Genomic DNA, 19,658 nt, shown 5'->3' on the forward strand with positions numbered 1-19,658 from the left:
TCTGTAAATATCATGCTAAAAGTGATGATTGAGGAGGGATTTGATGTTTCAAACTTTTTGAGAAGAGTTTCCCATGCATATGGACAGCTCAGAAGAAAGCACAAAGGGTCATTTATGAGATGACATACCAGTATAACTATAATAGATAGCTATATCAAGTCTGGCACTGTTGGTAGATCACAACACCAAAAAGAATGTCAGCAAACAGGACAGGGCTGAACTCTGAAAGGCATCGATGAAGACAAGAAGCATCTATTTGAGGTGGCAGAAAAGGAAAACTGTTGGAGGGATTCAAGTTGGGAATAAAGTTACCTAAAACATGAGCCAAGATGATTTTCTTTTTTGCTAATTTACAAATGAATTTTTGGAAGTAATAGTCTTGTTAGTTAAAGCTGTAGTATGAAAGTTTTCATTACTCAGTGAGTGTATCTACATAGGTGCTTTACTGCAAAGTTGACTAATTAGCTCTTTAGTAAAGGCTCACCATCTACATGTGTGCCAGGATTAGGGCACAGTAAATTAATTGCCTTTGCTGTAAGATAGTACTGTCGCGGACAGTACTATCTTATGGCAGAGTCATTCGCTGTGCAGAAAGCATGTGTGGACAGTGACCAGGACAGCAAGAGTTTAAGCTAGGGCGAAGCAGCTCCAGGCTGGTAGCAGGCTCAGGGGGTCAGCCACCCGGCTCCACTGAGCACTCTCATGCTCCAGCCAACCCTTCTGGTGCTCAACACTGCAACCCAGAGCCTAGGCATGACCCCCACTCCCCTTACAGCCTGCTGCAAACCTGCAGCTGTTCCACCCCTGCTCAAACTGCTGTGGTTCCAGGTACATGTGAAGATGTGGTGCCCAGGAGCAGCTGACTCCAGTGTAAAATGTGCCAGAGTTTATTGGGGCACACTAATTGCATGTGTAGATGCACCTAGTATGTGACATGATAAATTAATATGCTGTTTTAATAGGTACAATCAATAGTAGGCTTATCAAAAAGTAATGTAGAATTCATATGCATTCTTTTAAAATACAACTCATTTAACATTACTTAGGCAGTAGGTCAATGCAACAAAATATACTGTTTGTTCATTATTGGTACTAGCGACAATTGTTTTTAAAGCAGCAGTTTTAAGCATTTTGTATGGAATTTTGAAATCTTTCACCATATTTTTGGATGTTTGTATATCTGGCTCTCTGCACCTGAAGTTGTTTAAGTCCTACAGCATACCTAAACATTTCAGGACACATTATATGAAATAAAATTATTTTTCTACAAAGTCTTGACAATGAGAAGACTGACTATTTATGGAAAATGAATTCTTATGGAGAAGATAGAAACTAATGAATTGAAGACAAACAAATTCTATTATAACGAGTTCAAGGATATATTTAGCCTGACATTTGGGCCATGATATAAAGACCTTTTGTTCTGTTTTCTTAGAGGGAAGTTTTGTAACATTTGGTATGTGAAGTAGTGCTTTACTAAGTTGCTACTCTCCTTAATTACAAAAGGACTATTTTAGCTCTAAGTTAATACTCAGCAGGTGCATCTACACATGCTATTAATGTGAAGCAATAAACTCCAGCACAGTTTGTGCTGGATTTTATTGCTCCCAGGTATAGCATTTACATGCACGCCCAGGACCACAACATATTCAGCCAGGTTGATGCAGCCCCAGTTGGCAGGAAGTCCAAGGCCTGCCAGCCCCGACTCAATATGTTGGAGAGGTGCTGGTTAGGGCATGAGGGTGTTACAGTGTGGGGCTCGCCAGCAGATAGCTCCCACCCTAGTGCTTTCGCCATCCCAGTCACCATCTGCACATGCGTTGTGGTAGAGTAAATAACTCTGCCATAAGATAGTACTTGTGTCAAGCAGTATATCCTATGGTGGAGTTGGTTAGTTTACTCTGGCCTAATAGGGGCATACGTGTAGATGGTGACACTTTACTGGCCATGCCTACACAAGACGCTGACTGTGCAGTAGCCTGTGATTACTGGGAAATAGCACTGTGTGGCAGCAAGCACGATATGATCCTACTGTGGAGTTGTCTCAGGCTACTGTGCAGTCAGCGTCACAAAAAAAATGTTCAATGACACTATTGCACAGTAACTCTGGTTAAGAGTTTACACAAATACTAAATGACTGGTGAGTAATGACTGCGCAGTCAGTATCTTATGTAGACATGGCCACTGTGGAGCTAATTAGTCAACTCTGCAGTAAAGTGCATGTGTAAAGATGCCCCTAGCATGACAAAAAGCTATAGACTATAACTCAGAGACAGATTTTAAATGTATCCTGACGATGCTGGTTTCAAACATCTTTCCAAGGTGTTGAATTTTCATTATTTTTTCTGTGTTTTCTGAGGTTTACACAGCAAAGAAAGAAAATGTTTGTAAATGTTAAAATTACTGATTCCCCTTACTTGGTTATAGTATTGATAAAACTATAGTACTACATTTGGCTTGCCTTAACCACAAGCCAGTAACCTCATTTGTACAAGAGATTTTACAAGCACCTGGATTAACTTGACAATGTCAAACTCACCTTGCAGCCTGTGCCGGATCTGGGCCACAAGGCCCCTTGTAGGCTGGGTCCAGCTTGGGGCATGTATGAGAAGTGGCAACAGTAGCTCTGGCTCTACACAAGGCACATGGCACAACTCCAGCCCCTGCTGCATCTCCCATCATCCCTATGAAAAAAGTGAGAAAACAGTGTCCTAAAAACAAAGTATTATTCATTTATCTACAGGAATGCAAGCAACAGAAAGGGAAAGTACTAAAACAGCTTAAAGCTTATAAACATATCATCTTACCTAAAAGTGTATCACTTCTCACAAATTTATGTGCATTCTATTTGTCCCAGGCAACCCCTAGCCCTAGAGGTTGCCCAGAATAGTCTAGTTCCCCTTGTAGCTTCTGTTTCAATCCAACCTTGAAAAAACACTTTCCACAACTGAGTTTAGAAGCAGCTTTTAATCCATTTAAAAGTTACTTTATTTGTCCAGAGGCAGTTCAGTTTATGCATGTCACTATGGGGTTGAAGATAAACTTTCAGCAACCCACATTTAAGCAATAAAGCTTCCTTCATAGCAAGGGATTCCTGGGATCACCTAAGCATGTTTTACCTACCATTCCCTAGCGTTGTAGGGGCCAGCACATTTATTAGTAGTGCTCTTGTCTCATGTGCTCTTTTCCTTTGGTGCTTTAAAGGGTATTTTTTTCAGCTTGTTAATGGATGTTTCTATCTGTGGTGTACAAGAGGGACCACAGCAGATGTTCTTGTGCAATCTTTGGGCCAACTGCTATATTTATTACACACATGCTTGTGATCTCAGGTGGCTGGACTCAGGAGGTCCTTTCCATTCCTGTGTTTCTTTCAACAGTAATCCGATGAACAGAGGCACACACAATATTTATTTTAAAATATTATAGATTATCACCTATGTTCTTCCCAAAGTCAAAATAAGTAGAAATCTATATTGCATTGTACCAATTAAGGATCTGATCATGTTTTCTGACCATCAATAATTTAATATTTACTTAAGGAACATATGTATATGTTTTAACAAAAGCGCAAGAAGACCCCAATCCTGCAATGACTACTCTTTGAATGAGACTGCTCATGTACTTTAAATTAAGTATGTGTAATTACTTGCAGGCTTGGAATCTTAAATTGGCCTCCCAGGGGATCCCGCCCATCAGTTCCCTGAGTGCACTGAAGTCTGATTTTCTGCTGTCCAGGGTCCATACTCTGCTGCTGTCCTTCCTTCTTTTCCTCAGGACCCTGAACTCAATCATCTCATGGTTGGTGCTTCCCAAGTTATTTAGCCTAGAAAAGAAGGGACTGAGCAGAGACTTAATAGCAGTCTAAAACTACCTGAAGGAGGGTTCAGAAGAGAATGGAGCTAGTTTATTTTCAGTGGTGGAAGATAAGAGAACAAGGAGCAACCGTCTCAAGTTGCAGCACGGGAAGCTTAGGTTAGATATTAGAAAGAATTTTCTCACTAGGAGGGTAGTAAAACACTGCAAGAGGTTGCCCAGAGAGGTGGTGGAAGGCTCCATCCTTGAGGGTTTTCAAAACCCAGCTAGACAAAGTTTTGGCTAGGATGATCTCGTTGGGGCTGGTCCTGCTTTGGGCAAGGGTTGATGACATCTTGAGGTCCCTTCCAACCATAACTTTCTATGATTCTAGGTTGCCATCCACTTCTATGTTCCCCACCAATTCTTCCCTGTTTGTGATCAGCAGGTCAAGAAGAAAGAAGAGCACAGCCCCTACTTGGTCTTTCCTTAACTGTCTCCAAAAGCTTCCTGGTTTGCCTGTGTACTGCTGTATTGCCCTCCAAGCAGATGTCAGTGACTGTAATTGCCAGGCTTCAAAACAAATAGAGACACTTATGCTCTAATTTTAATTAGATAATTTTCTATTTTTACCAGGAAATGGAAAACACCCAAAATCCAGTGTGTGTTCATGAATCTTGCAGTCTGACTTCAGAGGGATCACAAAGAAATAATGAACTCCTAGCTTCATCAGTCTCTTCATATCACCAGGGCACACAAACTATATTAACCCAGAAGTACGGAAGCAAAGCTGCGTTGCCTTCTGATTCTTATCATTTGCCAAGGTAAGTTTTTTAATTTGCTATTTTTTGATAAGCTGCAAAAATATAATATTTTTGCATTGGCAGTTTTATATTACAAGAGGCAATTGTAAAAGATCATTTAATATTTTCACAATAAAATTTACTATAAGTTTTCTTTGATTTGTCTGAAAAGTTCCTTAGAACACAGTGAATCTGCTGAAATGTTCTAGGTTTTGAGCAATCCAGCCTCTGAGTTTAAATAAATGTTTAATAGTTTCACAGTTTGCAAATTCTCACTGCTCTGGATCGATGATATTACATATGAGGAGCTAAGGCAGGGAGAGGAAAACCAAAAGTATCCACCTCCTTTGGGTGCCCAATTTGAGATGCAAAAGACCAGATTTTTCAGAGTAATTAAATGCATTAGATAGCGTTTCTATATTAAAGAGCAGCTGCCTTTGGCTTCAGTTGCATTTATGGGTGCTCAGCATTTCTGAAAACCAGGCTTCAGGATCTTAAGCTGGTCACCTAGAAAACACATTTAATGACCATGTTTAAAAAGTATGGTTTAAGGGATTGATTTAACATCATGCAAGCAGAGGCAGGAATAAAATGCAGTTCTCCAGAGCAGCATTCAATTGTCCCTATGCTGGGGCACTTCTTGAGCTTCTTGCAGTCCCCTACCTCTTTCACTTCTCACCTTCCAACTGTTGCAACAAAGTAGTTCTGAGAGGTAATCCATGTTCTGTTACACAGTGACAAATGGAATTAGTTTGACAAAGTCATTCTTCCAAATATCTAGATTCAGAGTGATTCCTGAATACCACATAGTTTCAGGAATAAACAAATTAAAGAAAAAAAACCTGACTGGTAGAATGGAGCACCTGAAATTGTCATAAAGATATCTGGAACAGGTTTAGACTCATGTTGGTGGCAATCCCTTATTCAAGGATGATCTCTACCACAGCTCATTGGTAGGTCTTGAGGTGACTTAAGATTTTAGTCTTTGAACCACAGACGCAGCCACAGAAATTGCAGGTCTTTCTTCAGGAGAGGGGAGGCCATAGGTCAGGATTTTCCTCATTTTCCTTCCTCCGCTCTCTCTTCTCTGCTTTGAGGGTGAGATAATTCATCTTGAAATGGGCAGCCACTTGGTTGAAGTTGTGGAGCCACTGGAGTCAGTCAGCACCCAGCTTCTCCCAGGTCGTGATGTCAATATCCATTTTCTTGAGGTATGCCTTCAATGTGCCCTTGTTGTGTTTCTTTTGGCCACTCTGATGAGGCTGTTACTGACCTGAGAGTAGAGCCCTTGTTTTGGGAGTCAGTAGTTGGGCATCCGCACACAGTGAATTTGGTGTTTGAGGATCACTGACTCAGTGCTGGTAACATTGGCTTCAGCACGGATGCTAGTGTTTGTGTGGTGATCTTGACATTCCATGTGGAGGAATTTCTGGATGCATTGTTGGTGATGCCTCTCCAGGCTCTTGAGATGACGATGGTAGGTCACGCACATTTCATATCTGTAGAGGCGAGTGCGGATGATGGCTACATTGTAGACTTGGATCTTGGTGTCTTTCTGGAGACAGCAATGAATAAAGACATGCTGGAGCCATTTCCCAGACGAGGCACTTGCACACCTTATCCTGTGCTGGATCTCCTCATTGACGTTCACTGTCCGAGACAGGTGGGTACCAAGGTAGGGGAAGTGTTTGACTACCTCCAGGGGCTTTCCCTCAGTGATAATTTGGGAAGGGAGAGGCTCATATTCAGTGCCTGGGGCAAGCTAATAGCTCACTTTAGTCTTCTCAATGTTGAGAGACAGGCCCAAAGTTCGATAGGCTTTTCCAAAAAGAACAAGCATGGCATGGAGGTTTTCCTCAATGTGTGCAAGTATAGGGTTACCATATGTCCAGGTTTTCCCAGACATGTCCTCTTTTTTGGCCCCTTGTCCTTGTGTCCAGGTGGGTTTTTGAAATGCGAGCAAATTTGGGATTTTACTTTGCCTCTGCTCCTCCCAGGCAAGAGTAGCTTGGATGCTTCGGGCTGGGAGCAGCGGGCAAGGTAATTGGCTGTCAGGGGTCACGTGTTCTGCGTACAAGACCTGGGGCACCAGCAGGGACTGTGGGTCAAGAGTGAGGGGCACTGTCAGGGCTGAGGGCAGGGGCTGGGATTCTGGCAGGACTTCCTCAGTAAGAGGTAGAAGACAGTTCAGGAGGATGTGGGCAAGGATTTTCCCTGCTTCGGAAAGAAGGACAATACCTTTATAGTTCCCACACACAGACTTATCTTCTTACATGAAGATACTGGCATTCCTCAGATACACAGGGATCTGCATAGGATAAATTTGTGGAATTTCAGTACCAGTTCCTCACCACCAGCCTTGTAGATTTCAGCAGGCATACTGTCCAGTAGCCTTGTTGTTCTTGGTTTCTTTGATCCCATGCCAGACTTCTTCTAGGATAAGGAGGGTTGGCAAGGGATCCCTTTTCAAGATATTGGGGGATGGATGCTATGGTAGTATCTGTCACAGTGGACTCGTGGTTTAGAAGTGCCACAAAGGGCTCTTTCCATCTAGCTTTGAGGATTATTGGGCTATCTGTGATTGCAGGAAAGTAGAAGTGTGGGAAACTGGGGCATAGATGGCCTTTGTTGCCAGATAAGAGCTATGTCTCTCATATTTGTCGGCACAGAAATGGATCTCTTTAGCTTTATTGTGCAACCACTGATTTTTTTGATTTCCTGAATCCTCCTTTGAGCTTCAGCTTTGAGGAGCTCATATGTCTCCTTCTTCTGCTGAGATAGGCTCATTTTGCTTGGCAAGATGACACCTTTTCTCTTCCAGTCAAGGAAACTTTGGATCTCAGTGTCACTCTTATTGTATTGGTGTTGGTGTTGATGGGGGTATGGCCTGTGCTGAATCCATTGGCTATATGGTGGCTTTCAACTCCTTTCAGAGTCCTCATAGATTCATAGATGTTAGGGTCGGAAGGGACCTCAATAGATCATCGAGTCCGACCCCCAGCATAGACAGGAAAGAGTGCTGGGTTGAGACCCCAGCCAGATGCCCATCCAGCCTCCTCTTGAGGCTCCCCAGAATAGGGGAGAGCACCACCTCCCTTGGGAGCCCATTCCAGACCTTGGCCACTCTAACTGTGAAGAAGTTCCTCCTAATGTCCAGTCTAAATCTGCTGTCTGCTAGCTTATGTCCATTATTTCTTGTGACCCCCAGGGGTGCCTTGGTGAGTACAGCCTCACCAATTCCCTTCTGTGCCTCCATGATGAATTTATAAGCAGCCACAAGGTCACCTCTCAACCTTCTCTTGCACTCGTATGGTTAAGGGCTTGGTCTGCAAGCCCTTAACCATACGAGTGGCCCTTCTCTGAACCCTCTCCAGGTTATCCATATCCCTCTTGAAGTGTGGCACCCAAAACTGCATGCAGTATTCCAACTGCAGTCTGACCAGCGCCTGATAGAGGGGAAGTATCACCTCCTTGGTTCTGTTTGTCATGCATCTGCTGATGCATGATAAAGTGCGGTTAGCTTTTCTGATGACTTCATTACACTGATGACTCATGTTCATCTTGGAGTCCACCAGGACTCCAAGACCCCTTTCCACTTCCGTGCTACTGAGCAGGTCATTTCCTAGGCAGTAGGTGTCCTGGACAATTTTCCTCCCTAGGTGCAGCACTTCACATTTCTCCTTGTTAAATTTCATTCTATTGTTTTCTGCCCATTTGTCCAACCTGTCCAGGACTGCCTGTAGTTGTTCCCTGCCCTCCAGTGTGTCCGCTTCTCCCCACAGTTTTGTATCATCCGCAAACTTGAATAAAGTACACTTCACTCCCTCGTCCAAGTCACTGATGAAGACATCAAGTACAGAGCCCTGTGGGACCCCACTGCCCACGCCCTTCCAGGTCGATACCGACCCATCCATTACCACTCTCTGGGTACGACCCTCTAGCCAATTTGCCACCCACTGGACTGTGTAATCATCCAGGTCACAGCCTCTTAACTTGTTCACCAGTACGGGGTGGGATACCATATCAAAGGCCTTCCTGAAGTCTAAGTAAATGATATCAACCCCTACTCCTGTGTCAAGGTGTTTTGTAACCTGGTCATAAAAAGAGACTAGATTAGTCAGGCATGATCTACCCGCTATGAACCTGTGCTGGTTTCCCCTCAGCATAATATTTCCTGCTGGGCTGTCACATATATAAGCCTTAATAATCTTTCAAAGACTTGCCAAGGATGGAGGTGAGACTGACTGGCCTGTAGTTGCCTGGATCATCCTTCCTCCCCTTCTTGAAAATAGGGACCACATTAGCCCTTTTCCAGTCCTCTGGGACCTGTCCCATGTGCCACGAGTGCTCATATATTCTTGGCAGTGGCTGTGCAATGATATCAGCCAGTACCTTCAGTACCCTTGAATGGAGCTCATTCATTGCCTTTATTTCATAGTTTCATAGTTAGTAGAAACTAACTCAGTACACTATTTGTGTACTGAGGAGAGAGCTTCCTGTGGAGGCACTGTTGGAGAGTCTTACAGACCTTTGGGTCTTGAAGAGATTTGAGAGTTGAGAGTCCTTCACATTGCTTTTGTCTGTTTGCTTTTTTCTGTGTTTCAGAGCAAGCTGGGTGTTCATAATTGATCTGACAAGACAGTGGTCCATCCAGCAGTCATTATGGTTTCCTCACATGATACTGACAGCCACTCAATCACAGGATGTAACAATAACATAGTCAAGATGCTAGCACTTAGAGTAAGCATATCTCCACATGCGCTTGTGTTTGTGACTCTGTCTGAAGATAGTGTTTGTGATGTAAAGACTCTGCTCTGTCCATTTGCTCAGGAGAAGGATGTCAGTGGAGTTGGCTTTCCCAACCCCTTCCTTCCAAATGGTGCCACTCCATAGTTCTAGGTCACATCTGACTAGTGTTTAAGCCACCAAGGAGAATATCTGATCTTCCTTGCAAGTGTTAGTCAATATGTGGTCAAGGTTGGAGTAGAACTTTCTCTGACATCATTGCCAGCTGTGAGTGGGTGAATGTTCCTAACGGGGTTTCCCTCTGGACTCGCCTGCCACGACTTCAATGGGAACAAAAAAAAGAGGGTATCAGTGATCTTACAGGGTTAGGAAGCACTCCTGTCACTCTGTGGTTAACTTTGAATAAGATGGATTTATTCCTTTGTTAGAGATTAAAGGGCAACAATGGTCCCCCTAATCTGCCTCATTAGCGGTGAGATTCCAAGTTACACAAGAGAACTCAGTGCCCACAAGTCTTCACAATAACTTTGTAACAGATATTGCCCTTCAGTAAACTACCTTATAAATCAGCTGAGTTCCCCACGTTTAATTGTACTGTCTCTTTAAGAGCGGCCCTGGCCGCTCCGCCATCTCTCTCACTGCCGCTTTTAGCACCGGTGGAGTTTTTAGGAGCTCGTGGGCTTAGAGAAGCTCTTCCAGCCCACACAGCTCCAAAGGGGGACCCTCTTCACTTGGGTACCCTTTGCCTGTCTGTCTCCTGAAGACCCGGTTTTCCTCACTCACCAGAGACACCGGGATTCAACAGTACATATCCTGTCTTAACTCAATCAGTCAGGTTGTTCTGGGCACTGTATTTCACTCCAACTCACGAACCGTCTCCCCGTCCTCCCAGTCCTTTGAGACAGACTTTTCTTCATACTTCTTCTTGTGCCTGAAGACAAACTGTGTATCCCCGTCGCCACTTTTATCTCCACTGTGGCGCGCTAATCCCCCTCTCTTGCCCTGGTGTGTAATTCCCTTCACTGGTGGGGGCATTGTCAGGTCACTCTCACCTGAAACTGCCTCAGTAACAGGGCTCCTGGCTGAGCCCCTATTACAGCAGCATCAAGCATTGGGGTATACACACTGGTGATGGTGACATACTGTTTGTTGCTGAGCTTAAGATGGAGGATCATAAAATGTTCACTTATGCTGCAGGTAACTCTGTAAATTGATTGATGAATTGATTCTTCATGGTGAAGTTAATACCATGAACACATCTGTCCTAGACCAGTTTCCCCTTACAGAAGAAGGTGTAGCTTCCACCCTCTTCTCTCAGCTGATGCTCATCTGGTTGTCTTATCTTGCTCAGAGTTGCAGTGTTGATGTTGTATCTTGTTAGTTCCCTGGAGACAATGGCAGTTCTTCTTTCTGGTAATTCATTGTCTTAATTATCCACCAAGGGGCAAGTGTTCCACGTTGCAAAAATCATTGTCTTATGATGTTTTTGACCACAGAAATAGTGTTCTTGCAGGATATGGTTATCCAGCCAGGAACAGATAAGACGATGTTGGTTTAGGTTAACTTTTCTAGACCCTTCCCCATGTGTAGTGAGCAGAGGGGATCATGAATAAGGCTGCTCAGTTATGGTAGCAGCTGTTGAATTGTACCCCTGTCTCAACTCAGGTGCCAGACAACCACCTGCATGAAAATTTGTGGCTGGAGACTGCCAGATTCACTAATTCTGTCTCTATCACCACTCATCCATTACTGAAGGGCTTTTGCAAATTGGTACAGAAGAGTGTGCTGTTTCCTCAGGTAGAAAACTGTACATGACTTTGTTTAATGTGAGGAAGCTAGTGTGCAGAAACTGCAACTACACAATCCTGATATGGTGGAGATTTGAGCCCCGTGGTAAGAGGGATCCCAACACAACAGGAGACCTCCATCTTGTTGCAGTCTTCTTTCATCTTTACAGCCATTGAGATCCTGACATCTCTTTCCACCTAATCTGTCATTGAGAACTTTGGGTTGGTCCATGGTTCACCTGGAAGCTTCCCTCAGATCTGTTCACTATGGGTGACCCTGCCAGAAGTGTGAGACTCCAGGTGACATAGCTCTGAGCATCTTTGGGACATATAAGCCTCTCTACCACTACAAGATTTTAGTTCATGGATAGAGGCTTAAATTGTTTTTTGTTGTTTATTTGCAAGCAATGAGGCTGGTGAAAAGTGTGAGACTTAAGACTGTGTTCCACAGTTGAATGGGCAAATAGGCCTGCTAAGTTCTAGCTAACTCCTGCTGAACTGATTGGTCTTGACTTTGCATTAAGAGAAGCAATGCAGAGCTGAGAAATGTGGCACCACCTGGGGGAGAGGGTGTGGAGCCCCAGAGATGCAGTGCAGGCAGCATGGAGCCCCAGGGAGGTGGTGCAGGTGGCACAGAGCCCTAGGGTGGCAGCATGGTGGAACTAGCATGCAGCTCCCATCTGGTGGCACGGGGCCTGATCTTGTGGCTAGGAGGAGAGGGAGGCAGCACAGGGGCCAGTCTAGCACCAGGCTGAGTGGACGTGGTGTACGGCCCAATTCTGGCATGTGGCATCCTATTTGACCCATGGAGAGTCCCTGTGCCACTCATCTGGCCCACTACACCAAAAGGTTGAGCGCTCCTGATCTAGACCTTAGCAAAGCTTTTGATATATTGCCTCATTGGAATGTTGTGGGAGCCTACATGGCTCACCAAAAGGATCTGGGAATGTTTCCGAGCTAAAAGGGAGGCGTACACCAAAATGGAAGGGAGGGGCCATCACCAGGGAGGACTATACTGTGGTTTCTCTGGGCTGCAGGGGGGGTGGTCAGGAAGGTCAAGGTGGAGATGGAACTGGGACTAGCTACCCAGATCAAGGACAACAAGAAGTCCTTTTTTAAATACATAGGGGGCAAAAAGAAGGTACTGGGCAATGTGGGTCCCTGCAAGACACGCTAGGAAACTGGTCATTACACCAGACGACAAAGCTAACTTATTTAACAAGTTCTTTGTCTCCATTTTCCTGAGCAGGGACTGGATCAGCGCCCCCTCCAGGACCCCCTCAGGCCCCAGGGGAGGCGCACCCAGACCAAGGGTCAGTGAGGATCTAGTCAGGGAACTTCTGGAGGAACTGGACGTATTTAAATCAGCTGGTCCGGACGATCTCCACCCCAGAGTACTGAGGGAATTAGCTGAGGTCATTGCAGGGCCCCTAGCATGGCTGTACGAGCACTCGTGGTGCTCTAGTGTGGTGCCAGAGGACTGGAAGAGGGCCAACATGGTTCCTATCTTCCAAAAAGGGAGGAACGAGGGCGCCGCACTTCAAGAGGGATGTGGACAACATGGAGAGGGGCCAGAGGAGGGCCACTCGCATGATCAGAGGGCAGCAGCGCAGGCCCTACAAGGGCAGGCTGTGGGACCTGAACCTGTTCAGCCTTCACAAGAGAAGGCTGAGGGAGGATCTAGTGGCCTGTTACAAACTAGTCAGAGGGGACCAGCAGGCATTGGGGGAGTCCCTGTTCCCCCGAGCACTCTCAGGAGTGATTGGAATAATGGTCACAAGCTGGCAGAGGGTAGATTCAGACTAGACATCAGGAGGCACTACTTCACGGTCAGGGTGGCTAAGATCTGGAGCCAACTTCCAAGTGAAGTGGTGCTGGCTCCTACCCTGGGGGTCTTTAAGAGGAGGCTAGACGAACACCTTGCTGGGGTCGTTTTGTCCTCAGTACTTTTTCCTGCCATGGCAGGGGGTCAGACTTGATGATCTGGTCAGGTCCCTTCCGACCCTACCAACTATGAAACTATGAAACCACATCAAAACCTTTCTAAAATCAAGGTATACATAGCCCATAATTTCATCATAGAAGTCACTGAGGTTGGTCAGGCATGACTTGCCCTTGGTGATCCATTTTGATTGTTCCTAATCAACTTTTTCTCCTCCAAATGCTTAGAAATGGTTTGCTTGAGGACTTGGCCCATGCTTTTTCCTGGGACTGAGGTGAGAGTAACTGATTTGTAGTTCCCTGAATCCTCCTTCTTCCTTTTCCTAAAGATGGGCACTATATTTGCCCTCTACCAATCACCTGGGATTACCCCTGATCACCATGAGTTTTCAGAGATGATGGCTAGTGGCTCTGCAAACACATTGGCCAGCTCCCTCAACACCTTTGGGTGCATCACATCCAGCCTTGTGGACTTGTACCCTTCCAGCTTTTCTAAGTAGTTCCTAACCTATTCTTTTGCCACTGTTGGCTGCTTACCTTCTCCCCAAACTATGCTGCCAGGTGTAGTAGTCCTGGAGCTGACCTTGCCTGGGAAGACTGAGATCAGGAAGTCATTGAGTACTTCAGTCTTTTCTACATCATCTGTCACTAGGTTGCCTCCCCCATTTAGTAAACATCCACACTTTCCCTGGTCTTCCTCTTGTTGCTGACATACTTGTAGAAACCCTTCTTGTTATCCTTCACATCCCTTGCTAGCTGCAAATCGGCTGCACTTTGGCCTTCTTTTTCATCCCTGTATGCTTGAGCAATACTCTTATAATCCTCTCTAGTTGTTTGTCCAAATTTCCACTTCTTGTAAGCTTCCTTTTTGTGTTTTAGCTCTCTGAAGAAATTCCGTGCTAAACCAAACTGGTCTTCTGCTGTACTTGCTAGTCTTCTTGAGCATCAGGATTGTTTCTTCCTGCACCCTTAGTAAGGTTTCTTTAAAGTACAGCCAGCTCTCCTGGATTCCTTTCTCCATCACACTGGCCTCTCAAGGGATCCTGCCCATCAGTTCCCTGAGGGTGCCATAGTCTGTTTTTCTGAAGGCCAGGGTCCATCCTCTGCTCTTTTCCTTCCTTATTTTTCTTAGGATCCTCAACTCAAGTATCTCATGGTTGCTGCTGCCCAAGTTGTCACCCACTGCTACATTCCCTACCAAATCATCCCTATTTGTTGGGTCAAGAAGAGCACAGCCTCTAGTTGATCTCTCTAACACTTGCTCCAGGCCTCAACACTCTCCAAAACTTCCTGGATTATAATGATCCTTCCATATTGATTGGTGAGACCCCATTTTGAATACTGGGTGCAGCTCTGGTTACCAGTATTAAAAGAAAGGTAAACTTAAACTGGAGTGGCCATTAAGAGGAGGAAGGGGATGGAGATCTTTTCTCACGAGAGAAGATCAAAGGAGCATGGCTTGTTTAGCTTATCAGAATAGATATTAAGAAGGATTGTGATCTATCTAGACAAGTACATAGAAGGTAAACTAGGAAAGGTGAAGAGCTTTTTTGGCTAAAAAAACAATGTGGCACAAAGTCAGGTGACTACAAACTAGCTACTGGTATTTTTAGATTAGTAATTAGAAAAAACATTCTAATGCTATATCAGGAGTTTTGAAACAGTATTCCAAGCAAAGCGGTGAGGGCAAGAAACCTGCATCTATTTTAAGATTGAACTGGCTCAGTTTATGGAAGAAATGGAATGACAGGACTGGGAATTCTACCACACCAATCAGTGAGTGTGGAGGGATATATTTGTGGTTCCCTAAGTTGCGGTATAATGGTATGGAGAGTATCTGGTAATCCCATGCATCATGGCTTTTGCTGGTCACCAGTTGTAGCCAGGAAGGAATTTTGTTTTACTGCTCATGTTTGTTTCTGGGTTCATTTTTGGTTTTGGTTTTTGTTTTCATTTTCTTTTTGCCTTTGCTTTTTCCACTTTCCTCTGATTGGGATTGGGATATTGGCCACACCTAAAACTGAAGCTTTTTTGACTGGACTGCTGTGGTGGTCCTGCTGGTACCAGAAACCCAAATGCTCCTGGCTAGATTGTCTTTTATTCCATTTAGGGTTATAATGCCAAATTTGGGGTCAGGAAAGCATGTTTGCCTTAGGCCAGATTAGCAGTGACTGTGGGAGTTTTTGTCTTCCTCCATAGTTAAGGGCTGTCCTTTTTCCTCGGATCTGTGGAGCATAGTAACTAGTTCCCTGTTATTGCTATGGTAGGACATTGGCAATGACCTTGTCTCCCTTGATTTTGCCTTTGATATATTATAGAGTGATCTTAGTGATTCATACACTGTTGTTATATTTGTGGGTGAGGATTTGACAAGGTAATTCTGGGGATTCCTTTGGCTAACAAGAACTAGTATTGGTCTAGGTGGCCCAAGAGGCCTCTTTCAGTTTTAAAGTCCTATTTTCCTAAAGAATTAGGAAGCAAGATGTGAACTATAGAAATAACAGAATCAAAGGCTGAAAAGTGGTTGAGAATGGGGAACAGGGAAGCATGCAGAGAGAAGAGAATTAATTTTATAATAAAAATCATATTCAGATTAACATCTAGAACTAAAAGTTCTGAAAGGACTTAAAGATCCACAATTTACCTTTGATAAGTAAAGATTTTTGAAAGTAGTACTATGCTTTGCCATGATTGAGAATCCAAAACCACCAGATAGAGACCTGAGATAGAAAGGTACATAGAACTCAAAGTCAGAATAAAGAAAGAATAGTGTATGAAACTGTGCATGCCATCAAGCATAGATTAAAACCTGTCCTTTAGGCAGGAAATGATGCAGGAATTGCAATGGTTTATATCACTTTTAACAAGAGTTTGCAAGCACCTTCAGGGTGGACAGCTTGCAAAAGAGGACAATGGTACACCACTAGTTCAAATGAATCTCACAGGAGTAATGGGCAGAGTACAGAATAGAGCTGAAAGGGCTCAGCCACCCCAACATTCATCCTCTATAAATACCCCCTTTGTCATACAGAAGAGGCTAAGAGAGGAGCTGGTCTGCTTCATTCTTTGCAGAACAACAGATTGAGGAGTATGAAAAAGGGTATCTTCAACTCTTCTATGAAACAATTATAGTGAGAGAACCATGCAGTGCTGACTCCAAGTTAAGGTTTAGAGCAGGTAACAAACAAGATCATTGTTCATCACAGCACAACTGCTCATTTTGACCTACCATCCCATGACTAGCCTCCTAGGTTAGTCAAACTCAGTGTGAGGCCTCCAGTAAGGCCTAACTCTCCACCCACTCTCTGTTACTCATCCCTGGAATTTATTCTCTGATCTCCCAATGTCTGGACTCAGTTTGTCCCTGGCTTTGCTCCTGGGTTGCCCTTTTGGCTTCCTGACCCAGTTTGACCTCAGATTCCACTTACCTATCCAAGGCCTCGTCAGTGCCTTGATCTCTGAGTGTCTCTAGACCTGTCCACCTGTGTCCTGGCATAACAGATAGTCTCCTAAGTGTGTTAAAGAAAGACAACTGAAGCCTAGTTAAACCATGTTCTTTGTGACTTATCTTTTTTTTTCACCAGGGACAAATATACAGGTACATGATAAAACAATACCTAACTAACGCAATAACTATTAAATGAAGATAAAACTGTCTTTCCACTTAACACAACAGCAAAGCTACTGTTGACTTAAATAATGCCAGAATTTGTTTTGGGTATATACTGTTTGCTGTAACTTTCTTATGCGTAAAAGTTGGACTTGTCACCAGTGGTATGATGATGTCATGACAAGTCTATTGCAGTAAAGGTATCAGAACAGGTTGCAATGAAACCATGTCCATAGAATCAATGGGGAAGATGTTCTTCTGCCACAGGATCAAAACAATACAGGTATAAGCAAATGGCATACTCTACCATTAAAAAATTATATCATGCAGTTATTTGGAGCAGACACCCTAGGTGGCAAACAAAGTAATATTAGTACTTTTCAGTATAAAACATATACATGATCCATGGAGGAACACACTGTAATAATACAAACTAAGTATGAATAGATATTAGCTTTGTACAGCCATTCCATTGCAGTTAGGGCCAATATATCTATTTTTCCATTGTTTAATGAAGATATATATGTAGGGATACACAAGCTAGTTTTGTATATATAGTGTAGTGATTGTAGGTAGTCCAACAAGTTTAATTACTATTAAAATAATAGTAAGATAAAGATAAGTTTAAATATAAGAATATTAAAATAAATCATTATATGTCTTGAGCTTGGTTTTAACTATTCTAAGGATATAAAGCAAGAAATACATGCTTGTCAAATATACAGTATAAATAAATAATTTAGGTGAAAATGGATGACTAGATATAACAAAGAGACAACCACATAATGAAGGGCTAAAGAGTGGTTGTTACATTTGATGTACTTCATTGTATATTGTAAGTAATTGCTATCCATAAAAATTCTATGGCTTCTGTATAAGAAAAAGAGACAATTTGACAGGCAACACTGGTACCAAGCGACAGCAAGTACAAATCCTTGGCAACTGTCATTATCCTGCTGTTGAATTCACATCCAAAACTGTGTGATAACTTCGACCTGCATACTTGTTATTGAACTAGGGTCTGTCAAAGTAGCCGCATTTTCCACTTATGAATAGAATTGTTAGCCTCATGCAGATGTATGTCTTAGAAAACAGAAAACTGAGTCGGTTGCTTTATTTAGTTAAAAAATACTATTATTTTGTACTTAAAAATATATTGAGATATGTTCTCGTTTATAATGAGTAATTTGAACATCCAATTTGAGGGACATTGAAGTAAAATAAAAACTTTTATATTAATTATAAATAAATCAAAGTATATGATTAAGAGCTTAAAGTAATTTGTGTTTATATTAATTACAAATAGCACTCCTGAAACAGCAATACAGTTTCACAAAATTCTAGAATTGCTAGTAAATAAACATTAAAGATTTTTGTATTTATTATTAGGTTTTTGTGCTCACTATTTTTTTATTTTGATTTATGAGTTTGTCCTACTGTTAGAATTCTTGGATGCCTTTTTTTCTGCCATCTCTTACTCAGCTGTGCAAGTCCTATGCAGGCCAGTTGCTTCTGCCACAAATATAGAATTACAAAATTTTGGCTCTATTACACAGCTGGCAAAACTCCCGTTGATTTGAATAGGAATTTTACTGTAATTGGAGTGCAGAATCAAGCATTTTACCATGGCTACTTAATATCATTTCAGAGACCCTGGGACAAGTTTTTATAAGAATAGTGTGGCTCTTCACCACAGTCTGAGCTCTTTACCCCATGATACATATTTTCTTTAGAGAGCTGGATACCACAGCTGCATCTAACTCACCATTTTCTTTAAATTTCCTACTACTGCAATATACAGGTGTATGTTTACTGATGGTAACAGCTATGGAACTTAGTGTAGACCAAGTGTTAGCACGTTAACCCAAAATTAACTTAGTGGTATAAGCTGTTGCAACCTATGTATGCTAGTTCTCTTTCACTTATGTCCACTGATGAATCTGCCTAAATGATGTTACAAAGATGAGCAATTTTAAGAAAATGCTAGAGAAGAGCTATGGAGTCCAAATGCTAGTTCTACACTAATTTCTTTTCATGGTGTATTTTACCAGTAGAAGACTTGTTAACTACTCTGTGTTGAAAAATATTTCTAAGAATTTACCAGTGATAAATATTGAGTATGAGCCCCTTAAATGACTGACTTCTGAGTTAATTTTTCCAAGTTTAATATTGACAGAACATTTAATATTCTAAAAACAATAATTGAATCTAAAGTAAAGACTAATACAAAGTTTTTTTTTCATAAATATTTGGGATTTAATAGATTTTATAATAAAAAGTGTGTTATGGTTGTGTAGCCATTCTTCCTCTTTCAAGTAGATTCCAATAGTCATGGGACTTTGAATGTTACCTTACAAAGTACTTAAACGTGTTAAAATCCTTTTTGTCTTGTTAATCAAAAATTAAAAAACACCCCAGCATGTTTACAGGCTTAATGATAAATAAATTTTTCATTGATTTAATTCAAACCCTTAACATTCATTTAATCATAGTATTTTGGCATATGGTATATGGATTGCTATGATAAATGTAAAGCAAACTATGCAAAAAATATCTTGTAATTCGACGGTGTGATATCACCTGGTTCTTGTAATTCATGGGAACAATGTGAAACTCATGAATTATGAGAAGCTGCAAGTTAGACTGAGGAGTTGACTTTGTCATATTCTTCTGTTGCTCCTGCTGGCCTTTGATGTTGCTGCAACTCCACAGTAACAGTTATTGAGAATAAATGCCCTCAACTTGTCAGAAAGGATAAAAATAAATTGTGAGATCTATATCTAGATCAATATTAATTCCAGTCTTTCAGTCTGTGATTACATTTCATTCTATGACATAAGGTAATATTAGCCTCAAATTTAAAGTTTTTCATTATTTATTTCTATTTTTTTGCTTTTTATTTTTTGCCACATGATTACTGTTATTTTTTGTTATAAAGTGCATTTATTGCGTATTTTAAGTAAATCAAGAAAGGCCCAA

The 19,658-nt window shown here is 42.4% G+C and overlaps 1 protein-coding gene across 1 annotated transcript in view; it reads left to right on the plus strand.

Annotated features, from left to right (window-relative positions):
* Window positions 1–19,658, plus strand: part of DCDC1 (doublecortin domain containing 1) — a 78,457-nt gene that overhangs the window by 22,651 nt on the left and 36,148 nt on the right. Inside the window, exon 3 of the mRNA XM_019551509.1 lies at window positions 4,429–4,616. Within this exon, the coding sequence (XP_019407054.1) occupies window positions 4,429–4,616 (188 nt within the window). The remainder of the gene's footprint in view (window positions 1–4,428; window positions 4,617–19,658) is intronic.

This window comes from Crocodylus porosus, unplaced genomic scaffold, assembly GCF_001723895.1.
Source record: "Crocodylus porosus isolate Cpor-Errol unplaced genomic scaffold, CroPor_comp1, whole genome shotgun sequence".
Classification (NCBI taxonomy): Eukaryota; Metazoa; Chordata; order Crocodylia; family Crocodylidae; genus Crocodylus; species Crocodylus porosus.